Source organism: Crocodylus siamensis, chromosome 7, assembly GCF_052110815.1.
Source record: "Crocodylus siamensis isolate JL-2025a chromosome 7, ASM5211081v1, whole genome shotgun sequence".
NCBI classification, from domain to species: Eukaryota; Metazoa; Chordata; order Crocodylia; family Crocodylidae; genus Crocodylus; species Crocodylus siamensis.
Window position 1 is genome coordinate 84,911,903 of NC_143401.1, and position 12,373 is coordinate 84,924,275.

General features: G+C 47.1%; 1 protein-coding gene across 1 annotated transcript in view; it reads left to right on the forward strand.

The window, feature by feature from the left end:
- Nucleotides 1-6,628: 6,628 nt before the first annotated feature.
- Nucleotides 6,629-12,373, forward strand: part of EIF3A (eukaryotic translation initiation factor 3 subunit A) — a 38,108-nt gene continuing 32,363 nt past the window's right edge. The window contains exons 1-3 of the mRNA XM_090056575.1: nt 6,629-6,778; nt 11,640-11,830; nt 12,094-12,230. Coding sequence (XP_089912701.1) covers nt 6,730-6,778; nt 11,640-11,830; nt 12,094-12,230 — 377 coding nt within the window. The 5' untranslated portion in view covers nt 6,629-6,729. The remainder of the gene's footprint in view (nt 6,779-11,639; nt 11,831-12,093; nt 12,231-12,373) is intronic.

A 12,373-nucleotide genomic window follows, 5' to 3' on the forward strand; every position in this document is an offset into this window, starting at 1 on the left:
TCTCACAGCAAAAAGAAACTATTATTTTGATAAGCTATCTGAGGGAATGCAAAGTGTCTCCTATCTGTCACCCTGTGATTAAGCCACTATATTTGTAGTGCACTGTCATTGTTAGGCAACTTCACATGTTTTTGAGGCTGTGCAATATTTTAACTGTAAAAAAAAATACATTAAAAATCAATAAAAGAAATAATTTTTTCTGTTAAAAAAATAAAATTCTATTACAATTTAAAATAGAAAATAAAAAAAAAAAGAATTATCTTCTAAGCAGCACCAGTATTTAGAATTCCCTTTCATCTAGCTCTCTATTTTCCACAGAAAAAATTACCACTTGGACTGGGAGGAGGTTAGCTGGAAGTCTAGGTTCTGAACTGGACACAGCTAAGGTGACTGTCCATACTGTTCTAGTAGCAAGGAGTCTGCTTCTGGGCTGGGAATAAAAGGCAAGTCAAACAGATGCCTGCATGTTTCATTTCCTTGCTTCTATAGTTTTGTGTTAGGTTTTTTAAGGATACAACAGTCTTAGCATAGATGCACGGTAGAGTTGCTATGTGGTTATATCCATAATTTTCTTTTTTTTAATAATAATAAGTATCTTCCATCGAGTGATGGCTACTTTTACAGATCTTTGTTAAAATAGCAAACGAGCTCAGGAGCTCCATGGGTTGATGAAGAATTGGATCATCAGCAAAGCAACTGCTGTTTTTGTGAAAACAAAAAGATCCTGAATAGGCTAAACAGCGTCACAAAAAACAACCTTTGTCAGCAAATACTTCTTTGGCTATCCCTCACAGTCACAGATGACTGTCTTCCAGGATTATCTTATCTCTGGGTCCAAAGACAGTTGACAAGACCAATCTGGGATCAACAGACTCTGCTGCAACTCGGGCACTTGTTTCTGTGTGGGGTGGGTAGCTCCAGATTCTTTTTTGGCCCACCACATGCTGTTTCTGGTGCTCCTGCTTTTCTGTCTCCTTCTGTTGTCGTAAAGTTTTGCGGTACTGCAATCCTTGCAGCAGAGTCGTCCTCTGTTTGGGGCGGTCCTGGGCAATAGTCTCTGATGAGTTGATGTTGATGTTGCATTTTTTCAAGGTAGCCTAGAGGGTACCTTTGAAGTGCTTCCTCTATGCTCCTCTTGAGCATATGCCTTGACTGAGCTGAGAGAATAAAACTTGCTTCAGGAGCTTGGAGTTAGACATCTGGATGGTGTGGGTGGCCCAGCCCAGCTGATATTGGATGATAAGCCAGCAGTGTAACGAAGCCATCAACAAAGCCAATCACACCTTATCTTGCATTAGCAGATGCATGACCAACAGATCAAGGGAGGTGATGCTCCCCCTCTACGCGGCATTGGTCAGGCCGCAGTTGGAGTACTGTGTCCAGTTCTGGGATCCGCACTTCAAGAGGGATGCAGAGAGTCTGGAGAGGGTCTAGAGGAGGGCCTGATTAGTATGATTAGTGGCCTCCATGCAAGAACCGACAATGGGAGGTTGAGGGATCTGGATCTCTTCAGCCTTCACAAGAGACATCTGGGGGGAGACCTTGTAGCAGGCTATACGTTTATCAAGGGAGGACAACAGAGAATTGGAGATGCGCTATTTACCAGGGCACCCCTAGGAGTAACTAGGAACAATGGGTACGAACTAGTGGAGAGTAGATTCAGGTTAGACATTAGGAAGAAATTTTTCACAGTAAGGGTGGCCAGAATCTGGAATGGGCTGCCAAGAAAGGTGGTACTATCACCTAACTTGGAGGTCTTCAAGAGGAGGCTAGATAGGCACCTGGCTAGGGTCATCTGACCTCGGTCCTTTTCCTGCCTGGGGCAGGTGGTCAGACACGATGATCCTTTGAGAACCCTTCCGACTCTACAATCTATGAATCTATGAATCTTCACCTCAATGCTCATGGTGTTTGCTTGCAAGATGATGCTAATGTTGTTGCATCTATCTTCTCACTGCATTCGAAGGATCTTTTGCAGGCAGCATTGCTGGTACTTTTCCAGTGACTTGAGACGTCTCCGGTACATTGTCCACCTTTCAGATCTGTACAGTAGGGTGGGGATCACAACTGCTTAATAAACCATGAGCTTGGTTTCGGATCTAGTGTTGCAGTTTTTGAACACCCATTGTCTTAGCTGTCCAAAGGCTGCACTTCCACATCTGAGGTGATGTTGGATTTCTTCATCGACGTTAGCCTTGTGCAAGAGAGGGCTTCTGAGGTATGGGAAATGGTCAACATTCTCCAGTCTCATCATGAATTTGAAATACCAGAGCTGGGGACTGCTCATTAAAAGCTTGTTGATGGGGGACCTTAGTCTTCTGAGTTAACGTGAGTCCCATTTTCTTGTATGCCTCAGTAGAGATGTCAACAATTGCCCAAAGCACAGACTACAGAATCATCAGTGTACTGGAGCTCGATGATTGAGGTTGGGGTAGACTTGGTTTTGGTTCGGAGCAGCAAATAATTGCTGCCTTATCAAGGAGACTGTTGTCCATGACTTGTCCAAGATCTTCACTTCAATATTGGCTTCACTTTGATATTCACAAAGCTTCATAAAATGGCAAATGCTGAATGTTGTATGATCTCTTTGAAACTGTTCAGCCAGTTCAGGAGTTGTGTCCTTAACTAACTGAACACAATCTCTGAGGCCTGTCTACAAAGGGGAGTTATAAAGCAAGCCATGGAGTGAACACTAGAAGAATGAATACTAGCTACTGCATACTAACTCCCCATGTAGATGCTTGGGACAGAATTCTGTTATCCTTTGTGGACCCAAAAGGCACTTTTCCAGCCACATAAGTGGCCTTTTTGTCACCTATGCGAAGTGTGTGATAGGTGTAGATACTATGAATGTGAAAAATTAAATGGTTAAATGGTAAGTATAATTATACTGGTAATGCATTACAGTTAATGTCTAGTGCAGGACGTGGTCTGGCAGGGACGGGAAGCAGCGCGGTGCCCCAGAAAGGCAGCCAAACAGGCACTGCAGCTGCCCTGCCTGCCTGTGCAGCATGCAGCTCTACCTCCACCTCCCTCTCCCTGCAGTAGGGGCCTGACAGTGTGGTGGTGAGGGCAGTCCTAGGAAGTCAGAGCTATGTGGTCAAATCCCAGGTGCGTGAACAGGATATAAAAACTGGGACTTCTGCTTTTTAAGCAAGTGTCCTCCAGTCAGCACTTGGGTCAATAGCACTAGTTATGCATTTTTTCCAGTTACAGTTTTATGACTTGTATACAGGACATGCGTATGGACCTACTTCCTTGTCCAGCCAGTGCATAGACCACGGACCATTCGCACTGCACAGGTAATTAAAAGGCACACTCTGCATGTCAAGAAGGCTACTTACGTAGCTAGAAAACTGTCATTTAAGTGCAAAAAGCATAACAGAATTCCACCATTAGTGGGACTGATATGTGCAATTTAGCTTATTCCACTGTGAAAGTGGAGTAAGCCACCTCTCATTTCCAAGTGAGAACGGTCACTTGGAAAGTTAGTGGAGTTGATAGTATGTTTTAAATTCACACCCTAGCTGAGTACACACTAATTTCCTCATGTAGATACCAGTAAACTCTTGATCCATGTTGAACAGCTACTGCCTTACAGAAGATCCTGATTTTCGTAAACTATTGCCTCCATCAGATAAATTCAGCATAAATCCTCATGTCCCTTAACTAAGCATAGCTCAAACCATAGTTTTCCCCAAATAACTGTGATGAAAATCAGCCATTATGTAAATCTGACACATTTAGATGTATATAAGCCATAATATTTTTTAGTTAAAATTTGCTTATTCTCACTAATACATTTTAATGTTTTTTCCCTCAGTTTTTTAAGCCAGAGGGACGTGAAAAATCACAAGCTTCAGAGCATGAACATTTTTCAGGTTAAAATGGATTAGAACTTGGAAATGCCTGATTTTGTCAAAATCTCTCAGGACACTCAAGCTTTGCTAAGAGATTATGGACTGAAAAGCCAGGCAGCTTCAGTGTTTCATAAAACTGGAACTCTTACTTTAAGTGTAAAACTGAAGACAGCTTAACTATTGGGATGCAATAGCAATTTCACAGGCCATCTAAGTAAGGCAGCCTCTCCATGCTTCAGAAAGCAGTAATGCACAAGCACTTCAGACTACACCCAATAGAATATATCAGGCAAAGCCTCCCCACCTGACATCAGTGGAGATATGTACAATAGATTTTTTTCATGATAATGGTTTAAATAATGTAGTGCAGGAAAATCATTTAAAGCAGGAGTGTCAAAGATACCACATCACTTGGCAGAGCCACATCACTTGGCCTCTGGTGCTGGCCCCACATGGAGCAAATCCAGGACCCTCCTCCCCCCCTGCATCCCAGATCCAGTGCCTGTGGCACCCACTCCGGCTGATCTGGGATGCAAGCCACACATGGTGCCCACTCCAGCCAGTCTGGGCCAGGTGCTATGCAGAATGTAAGTCCTGGAGTGGGCTCTGTGTGTGACGCAGTCCCAGACCAGCCAGAGCAGGTGCTTGATCCAGTATGGGGTGAGGAGGGGGAGAGGGTGCGTCCCCCTGCACGCTAGATCTGGTGCATGTTCCAGCCAGTCGGGGACCCGCTCCGCATGCAGCATCCTCCCTGGACTGGCTGGAGTGGGTACCATTTGCAGCTCATGAGCCAATCTAGCCAGATCTGGTGCCATGTGTGGTGCAGTTCCAGACCAGTTGGAGCAAGTGTCATGGGGGGCCCACACCGTGGATAGCCTTTGTCTGGCCCAATGTGACCTTATACCATAGATAGCCTTCATGGCCAGATGAGTTTGACATGTCAGCTTTAATGCAACTGTCCAGGTTGCAAAGTAAAGCGAGAAGCCATCAATTTATTATACCACCTATTGATTCGATGAAGCTTGTGTGATATGAGTCTGAGGCAGACAAGGGTAGATCTAGCTGGAAAACATGAAGTCAGGGGTGGAAATAGCTTGGCACCAAGCAGAGAAGGTGCTGCCCAGATGCTCAAGGTAAGGCTTGGTTTTATGCATCCGAACAAGAGAGAGACATTTCAGTCTCATGACATGGAGCTGAATGAAACAGCATCCTTTCAGAATGTCTTGCTTGCTCTGTAATGCTTTTCTGCCTCAGAGCTGCGAAGTCGGGGCCTACTTCATGCCTGCCTTGTGCTTTTACACATTATACCCAATGCAGCAAATGAAGCACAGTGCAATACAACTGTTTGTCCTCCTTGCATCTCAAGTGGGACAACAGTCTTGCCCCTAGCTCCTCTTGGACTGAGAGCAAGGTGCGTTGGGTGCTATGGGATGATGTCCCATGCATGCAATCTGCGCCCCACTTTTCATCTGCCCCCACACCTGGGGGCTGAGCCACTAACAGCTGTAGGGGAGGGGGAGCTGTGCCCTTTTATGGTCCCTAAGGGTGCTTGGGGCTCAGCAGCAGTCAGTGCTGCCAGATCTTAAATATAAAAGTATTGGAAACTCAGAATAATTATATTTGATGAAAAACGATTGTACACTAAAAAAATATGCAAATAAGTCTGCAAGTAAGTCTTATTTACTATATATTGCTCACTATAAAACTCTAGGGAGTGCATGAGAACTGGGTCATCAAAGTTGAAGCATGTCTTCATTTGGAGACCAGCAGTTATAACGAAGTGGAAGGTTGGTTATTGCTTCTTGGCCTCTTAGAGGCTCAGTTCAAGTATAGTGGCTTCTTAACCTGGCAGGGGAAATACCATGTATCAGTGTGCAAGAAAGCAGTTTTCCTGAGATGCTTTGCTCTTCTGGAGTGGTTCAGTACCTGCCAAGGTACAGTGGCTTTGAACCCAGTTTATGGAAATGGGGGTCTCCTCCCTTGCTTGGTCTGACGGCTTTATGGCTAAGGGCAAGCAAAACTTGGAGGCATCTAGTAGGATGCCCTCCAAAGGTTTTGGAAACATCTGAAGCCCCAGATGAGGGTAAAGGATGTTTCCTGGCAACAGGGCCACTTATGGTTCTGAACTGACTTTTGGATTTGAAATTTGTTTTGGCTAATTTGGCTTGGACCATGGAAAATTTAAATAAAAAAAAGACACCCCGAGAGGGACCTGGCTTTTGCATACCGCATCAACAAGCCGCCTCCAAAAATCATCCATTTTTTATACCGTTATTAGGACTGATCCTGCATCCTACAAAGGTTGAAATCAGTGGGGGCCTTAGGGTTGTTGGGCAAGGGCCTCTTACCCTTTAGAGGTACTCAGGTAAATATTACTCTGCCACAGTTGTATCGTGGAAATTTATAATATTCGTTGGGGGAATCAAATAAATAGTCAATGCCAATAAACCCACTTCCTTGCACGAATTTCACCTTCCCCACCTCCCACAAATCTGTTGCAACATTTTGGGGCCACCTAAAATGTGCCCTCCCCCCCCCCCCCAAAATCTGTTGCAGCATTTGGGTGCTGCCTAAAGTGTCTCCCTCCCCCCCCCCCCCCCAAAAAAATCTGTTGCAAGATTTTGCCCCCCAAAAACACCAGTAATGAGGCACAGGTTGAGACGCCGACGCACACGGGGTGAACACTGTGCACCCTGCACCCCGCCCACCGACCCCAACTCCGGCGCGCCGTGCCGAGGGGCGGGGTTTCCGCTTCCGGACACGTCAGCGCACGGGGTGGTCAGGTGACGCGCTCCCTTTCCGGCCTGCAGGCTGCCTGGTTGGGCGCGCGGGGGAGAGGCCGCGCTGAGGGGAGTCCGCCGCCGCCATCATGCCGGTCTACTTCCAGCGCCCCGAGAACGCCCTGAAGCGGGCCAACGGTGAGTGCGGCCGGGCCCCGCGGCAGCCGGGCCCAGGCTCCCTCCCCCGGTTCGGGCCGCGTGGGGCTGGGGCCTGGCACGAGGCGCCGCCGCCCCGCCGGGGTTGCAAGGCCGGTCCTCACGTTACCGCCCGCCCCCGGAAGGGCCTTCCCTGACGGACCGGGTTGGAAATGCCACGTGCGGGGCGGTAGGGATCAAGAGGATCCTGTATCCCCGTCACCTGGCCGTTCTCCAGCGGGGATAGGCAGCCGTGACACGTCTTCGAGCACGTGCTGTCTGTACCCACCTGGTTGAGTCCTTGGCCTGCTCGATGCTTCCTCATGGCACCTCGTGGGGTTTCAGTTGTCAGGATTTAGGGGCTGGCAGTTTGGAGAGTCTCAAGCTATATGTAAAAACGGGGCTGTGCTAATGGGACAGTGACAGCCTGAATGATGAACCTGTCTGTCCGCTGGCAGAAGTGCCCGTGTACCTGCCAGTGTCTTCAAGGCACGTCGCGAAGATTGAATCCCATCTTTTCTGTAGCATCGAAGTATTACTCAGAAATGAAGAAGTCGGGTTATTAAAATACCAACTCTTATTTAGGTCCTATACTGGAAAGGAGGCAGGCACAATGATGTCTTTTTGGGGGTTCAGACCCACCCAGAGCTCAGTGGTTCCCAGCCTGTTTTTTTGCACGACTGCAGCAGTGGTGGCCCAGGGTGACGGGGAGCTTCCAGCATGGGGCCCAGCTAGTCATTTGTGTGTGGCGCTGCTGGCATTGCCGTCACAACCCTCGTTTGGGTCATGACCCAGGTTTGGGAACCGTAGGGGGAGGCAGTGGTGTAAATTCCAAAGCTCAGACCTTCCTCGCCTAATGAGGGACTTGGGGGAAGATTGCAGCTGTGTGGGAGTGCAGCAGAGGAGAGGAGAGGAGACGTTTCTCAAGGCTATCCACAAAATTGAATCATTCTTAATTGTAAATTGACACATCACATTCCACCTGAAACGTATCAAAAAACAGCACGTGTTACAGCATACTGTTTGTATTTGATGAAGTGAAACTTAGAGAGAAGTAGGTGTTTGTGTTGTACTTAGGTTTCAGAATGGTTTCACTTCATAGAGAGGGATCTAATCCCAAAGAAACAAAATTATGATGATTTTTGAGATCCGCATAAAAAACAGGGTCCTTTTTCTTCCCCGGGCATAGTTGGCGAAAAGTCATCTTAGTCACTGCCCATACCTGAGCTTTAAGGTGCTGGATTTAGTAACATTTGTGGGAGAACACACTGCATTCCAAGGCTTGTCAAAGTTCATCTCAACCATGTTCTTGGTCCAATAAAAGATAACACTCCCTGCCCAAATCCCTTGCCGCTCACATTTGTAGTAAGAGCTTATGTGACAAATAGTATGTCCGCACTAAGGTCAGGGGTGCTGCTATAATCTCTGCTAGTTTTCCTAATGCTTGTTCTGGCTAGATTTGATCCTTCACCAACTTGCAATTCTGTTTAGAAAATCCTATGAGTAGTTAGAAATACATCCCTTGTCTTAGCTAGCTAATAGTGTCTTCATTAGGTAATATAGTTGGAAAGACTAACACAATCCACAGTCAAGTACTAATATTCCATTACAGGATTAAGTATTTAAATGTAAGTATTAGTAGTTGTTAGGGGTGCACCGATAAAGATTTTTTTGGGTGATACTGATGGCCGATTAGTTAACCAGTCGTATCGGCTGATAACAATCCAATAGCCGATTTAGAGGAGTGCAGTCCAGCAGCTTGGAGAGCAGCCTGCTGCTGGTAAATCTGGGGCAGTGGAGAAAGGGTTGGGGAGGAGGAATATTGAGGCTGCCACGGTAGGGAGGGAGTGGGGCACGTACAGGTACTGCCCAGTGAGGGCAGGGCACAGGGGTGGAGCTGCAGGTGGCTCATCTGTGCAGAAGGGGGATAGCTTTCTGCTGCTGCGCACAACCCCAGGGGAGGCATGGTGGGCATTTGTCCCACTGGATTTGCGTGCAGGGCGAGGGCAGGCTACCTGCTGCAGGCTCAGGGCCAGGGGCTGTGTCAGTCTCTTCTGTTGCACTTGGGGTGGGCGGGAGCATAGCAGGCTCCCTGCAAGTGGCACTTAGGACCGGATGGCATGTGGTGGAGGTGAGGCCAGCACTGCTGGCCTTGGCTCCCCTGCTCTGCTCCCTTCAAGTGGCGCCAAGGACAAGAAGTGGGGTGGGGCTGGACACAGGGAGACTTTGAGCTACTGGGCCCCAACTAAAGCTGAGAGGGAGGGAGGGGAGTGGGAGAGGGGACATGGTGGCAGCACCTTGCTGCTGCCACACACTGACAACAGCCCTGAAGGGGGTGGGAATCAGGCCCGGCCCCAAAGTGGCAGAGTTGAAGGTGGGTTTGCCTCTTCCCTCAACTGAATGAGAAGCGAGGGCAGGGCCAAACGCGAGACTGTCCCTGCCCACCATGATGGCGGGGAGTGTGTCACTGCGCCCTGACAAAAGCCAGTTTGGGGGAGGAGGGCATGGTGACAGCGCCCAGCTGTTGTTGGGCCCTGCCAACAGCTGGGAGGGAGTGGGGGGGGGATGGCAGGTGGACATGGGCCAGGCAGACCCAGAGGATGTGGGTGTGGGGGAGTGGCACCAGAGTCCAGGGGGAATGGGCCCAGATTGAAAGCAGCGGGGGAGTGGAGGAAAATGGGCCCAGACCCAAAGGGGAGGTCGGGTGGGAACTAGCCCGGATTTAGAGGGCTGGGGGGGGAGCAGGGCCGGACCTGAAACATGGTGTGGGGGGGGGCTGGACACAGTCCTCTGTCTGTGCCCCCCCCCCAACAGTTCTTCATGGGCAATTGGCTAGTTCTTCTATAATAAAGAGCTTAGTCTATCTGTCTGTAATGCTCTTGAAGCACTCTGATTGGTTAGGGAACAACCAATCAGTGTGGAGCGCTGCCATGACTGCAGGGGCAGGGTGAGGCCAGTGGTGCTGGCTTTGCCCCTTTGCTCCGTCCCTGCCATCATGGTTGTGCTCCACTGCCTCAGAGGAACAGGGGGGCGAGGCCAGTGGCACTGGAGCTGGCAGTGGTATGGGGTGCTGGCAAAGGAAGATGGAGGGAATGGCAGGGCAAGCTTCTTTCCTCCTCCCCTGTTTATGGGAGGTGGTGGTGGCATGGGGTGGTGGTTGGTGCTGCCACCAGGGGTACACTGATCCAAAAGGTTGAAAACCCCTAGTCTAAATCATATGTTAGGGTGTAGCAAAATTTGCAAAACAAGTTTATAGTGCTGTATGTTGCCAAATGTTATGGGGCCTTCAGACATTTTACCTGGAGGAACCAGTTTGTCTTTTAAGCAAAATCACTGCTTGTTACACATGTTAATTAGCATTTAGTAATCTGGGTACGACATTATAGTAGCACCATAGTTTTGACCATACAAAGCTGCCAGCCATGGTAATTTTTTTTAGTTAAAACATTATGATTGCAATTTCAAGTTTCTGTTGAAACTTGAGTGCCCCTGTGAATTTTCATGTAATCTTCCCATAGGATTGCTAGTTTGCCCACCCCATCTTAAATAAATGTTCTCTTTTGTGAGTCACTTCCATTGTTAGACTGGTTTAGCAGGCGTAGTCCTGTTTCAGATACTTTAAATCTTTTTGTGTATTACTGCTGTCATTCCTTTCTTTCTCCAATTCCTTATTCCTGTGTTGTTTTTTCCCCAAATTGTAAGGACCCCACCATTTTTCATGGATTATGGAAAATATTAGGGCTTTTACTCAGCTGTGTTCTTTGCTTTCTTAGACAGTTCTGTCCTGTACCATATTATTCTCCATCCTCTCCCTGTTTTCCTCAGAGGTCTCTTTTCTTGCCCTTTCATAGTTAAGATTGCCTTTATTACAGGTTGTGTATCTGGTAAGCTTTCTGTGCTGCTCTGATATCATTTTCTTTTGAACGGCTTGACGTACTTCATATTGTACTTCACGGTGTAAGGGGAATCAGACCCCTTATTTCAGTGTGATGTCCTCTTAATAACTGCATCTCTTAGGTTTTGAGGTTGGTAAGAGGAGTAGTTAGCAGGCCTCTGTGGTGGAATTAGCTTTAGAACTGAGTGCGCATATAGTTCACTAAACATTACATTTTTTTTAACCCAAATCTAAGGTGTTTTTTAGTTGAAGACACCTTTCCCCATAACAATTAGATTCTGTATATGGAAGTTTATGTATATGGAAAATCTTAATTGTGTTATCATTATTGGAGAGTTATCTTAAATTTGCTCCCCACCACTGCTATGGTGGGGAAGTAGTGGTGGGGGGTGAGGGGTCAGACCCTCCCCTGTTGATTTTTCTTGTCTGCCCATCCTGTCCCTTGCCTCTTTCTGTGCCTGTCGTTCCTGCTATTTGCATGTTGCCCCCCTCCCATATAACCCCTGTTGCTTATCCCCCATGTCCCTTTTATGTCTGTGCTTGACTCCTGACACCCACCTCCTGTGCCCGTGCTCCCCTGTGTCTGCACCCCCTCTCTAATCGCCCCCCAATCCCCCCCCCCCGCCACCTGACAGACAGAGCAGGGAGCAGAAAACTGAGCAGCAGATTGAGTAAGAAAAAGGGATCAGAGTAGCACTGGAGGAGGATGTGGGATGCCTGCCAAAAAGGTTGGCCCCCACTGCTCTATAGAATTCTGCTTTCAATTAGAATTCAGCAGAATTGACGCTATGGTTACATGAACTGATACTTTCACTGGTCAATGAAATGAGATCAGTCAGCTGGGTTGGACTTTCAGTTAACTTTGACTCTTAGAGTTGATTAAATTATCATGGACAATACAGAAAAGTGTATATTAAGTAGAGTATGTTCTTTGGTTTGCATAATTTTATCATTAAAATTTACTTTCAGAATTCCTTGAGGTTGGCAAGAAACAACCTGCCCTTGATGTTCTTTATGATGTTATGAAAAGTAAAAAACATCGAACATGGCAAAAAATCCACGAGCCAATTATGCTGAAGTACCTGGAGCTCTGTGTGGACCTCCGCAAGAGCCACCTGGCAAAGGAAGGATTGTACCAGTACAAGAATATTTGCCAGCAGGTATGGATTGTGAAACCTTAATTTACCTGTAGAAGCATGGCAGGCATCTGTTACAGATCTTTAAAAAATATGTAATTGTTTATATCAAGGCCGTTGATCCTGTGTTTGGAATCTGCCAGTGGGGGAATGGGATTTCTGGGGAATTCAATAATCTGTGTAATAAGTAGTATCTTGTGTTAGCACTGTTCCTAAGAGTTTACACTTCAAACATTAGCTGCCTATTTTGGAGGGAGGCCACTTCAGATATCCTACCTTTAATGTAGGTGAACATCAAATCTTTGGAGGATGTTGTTCGAGCCTATTTGAAATTAGCTGAAGAGAAAACTGAAGCTGCAAAGGAAGAATCCCAGCAGATGGTGCTTGATATTGAAGACTTGGATAATATTCAGACTCCAGAGAGGTAGGGGGTCTTTCTTTAAATGTAAACTTTCACCGTAATACCTCTCTTCTGTGTTTTGTGCAGTGCCTAGTACAGAGAGTCTCCAGTGTGATAGATTGGGAACTATCATAATACACAGATCTACTATGTTTCTAAGTGCTGTG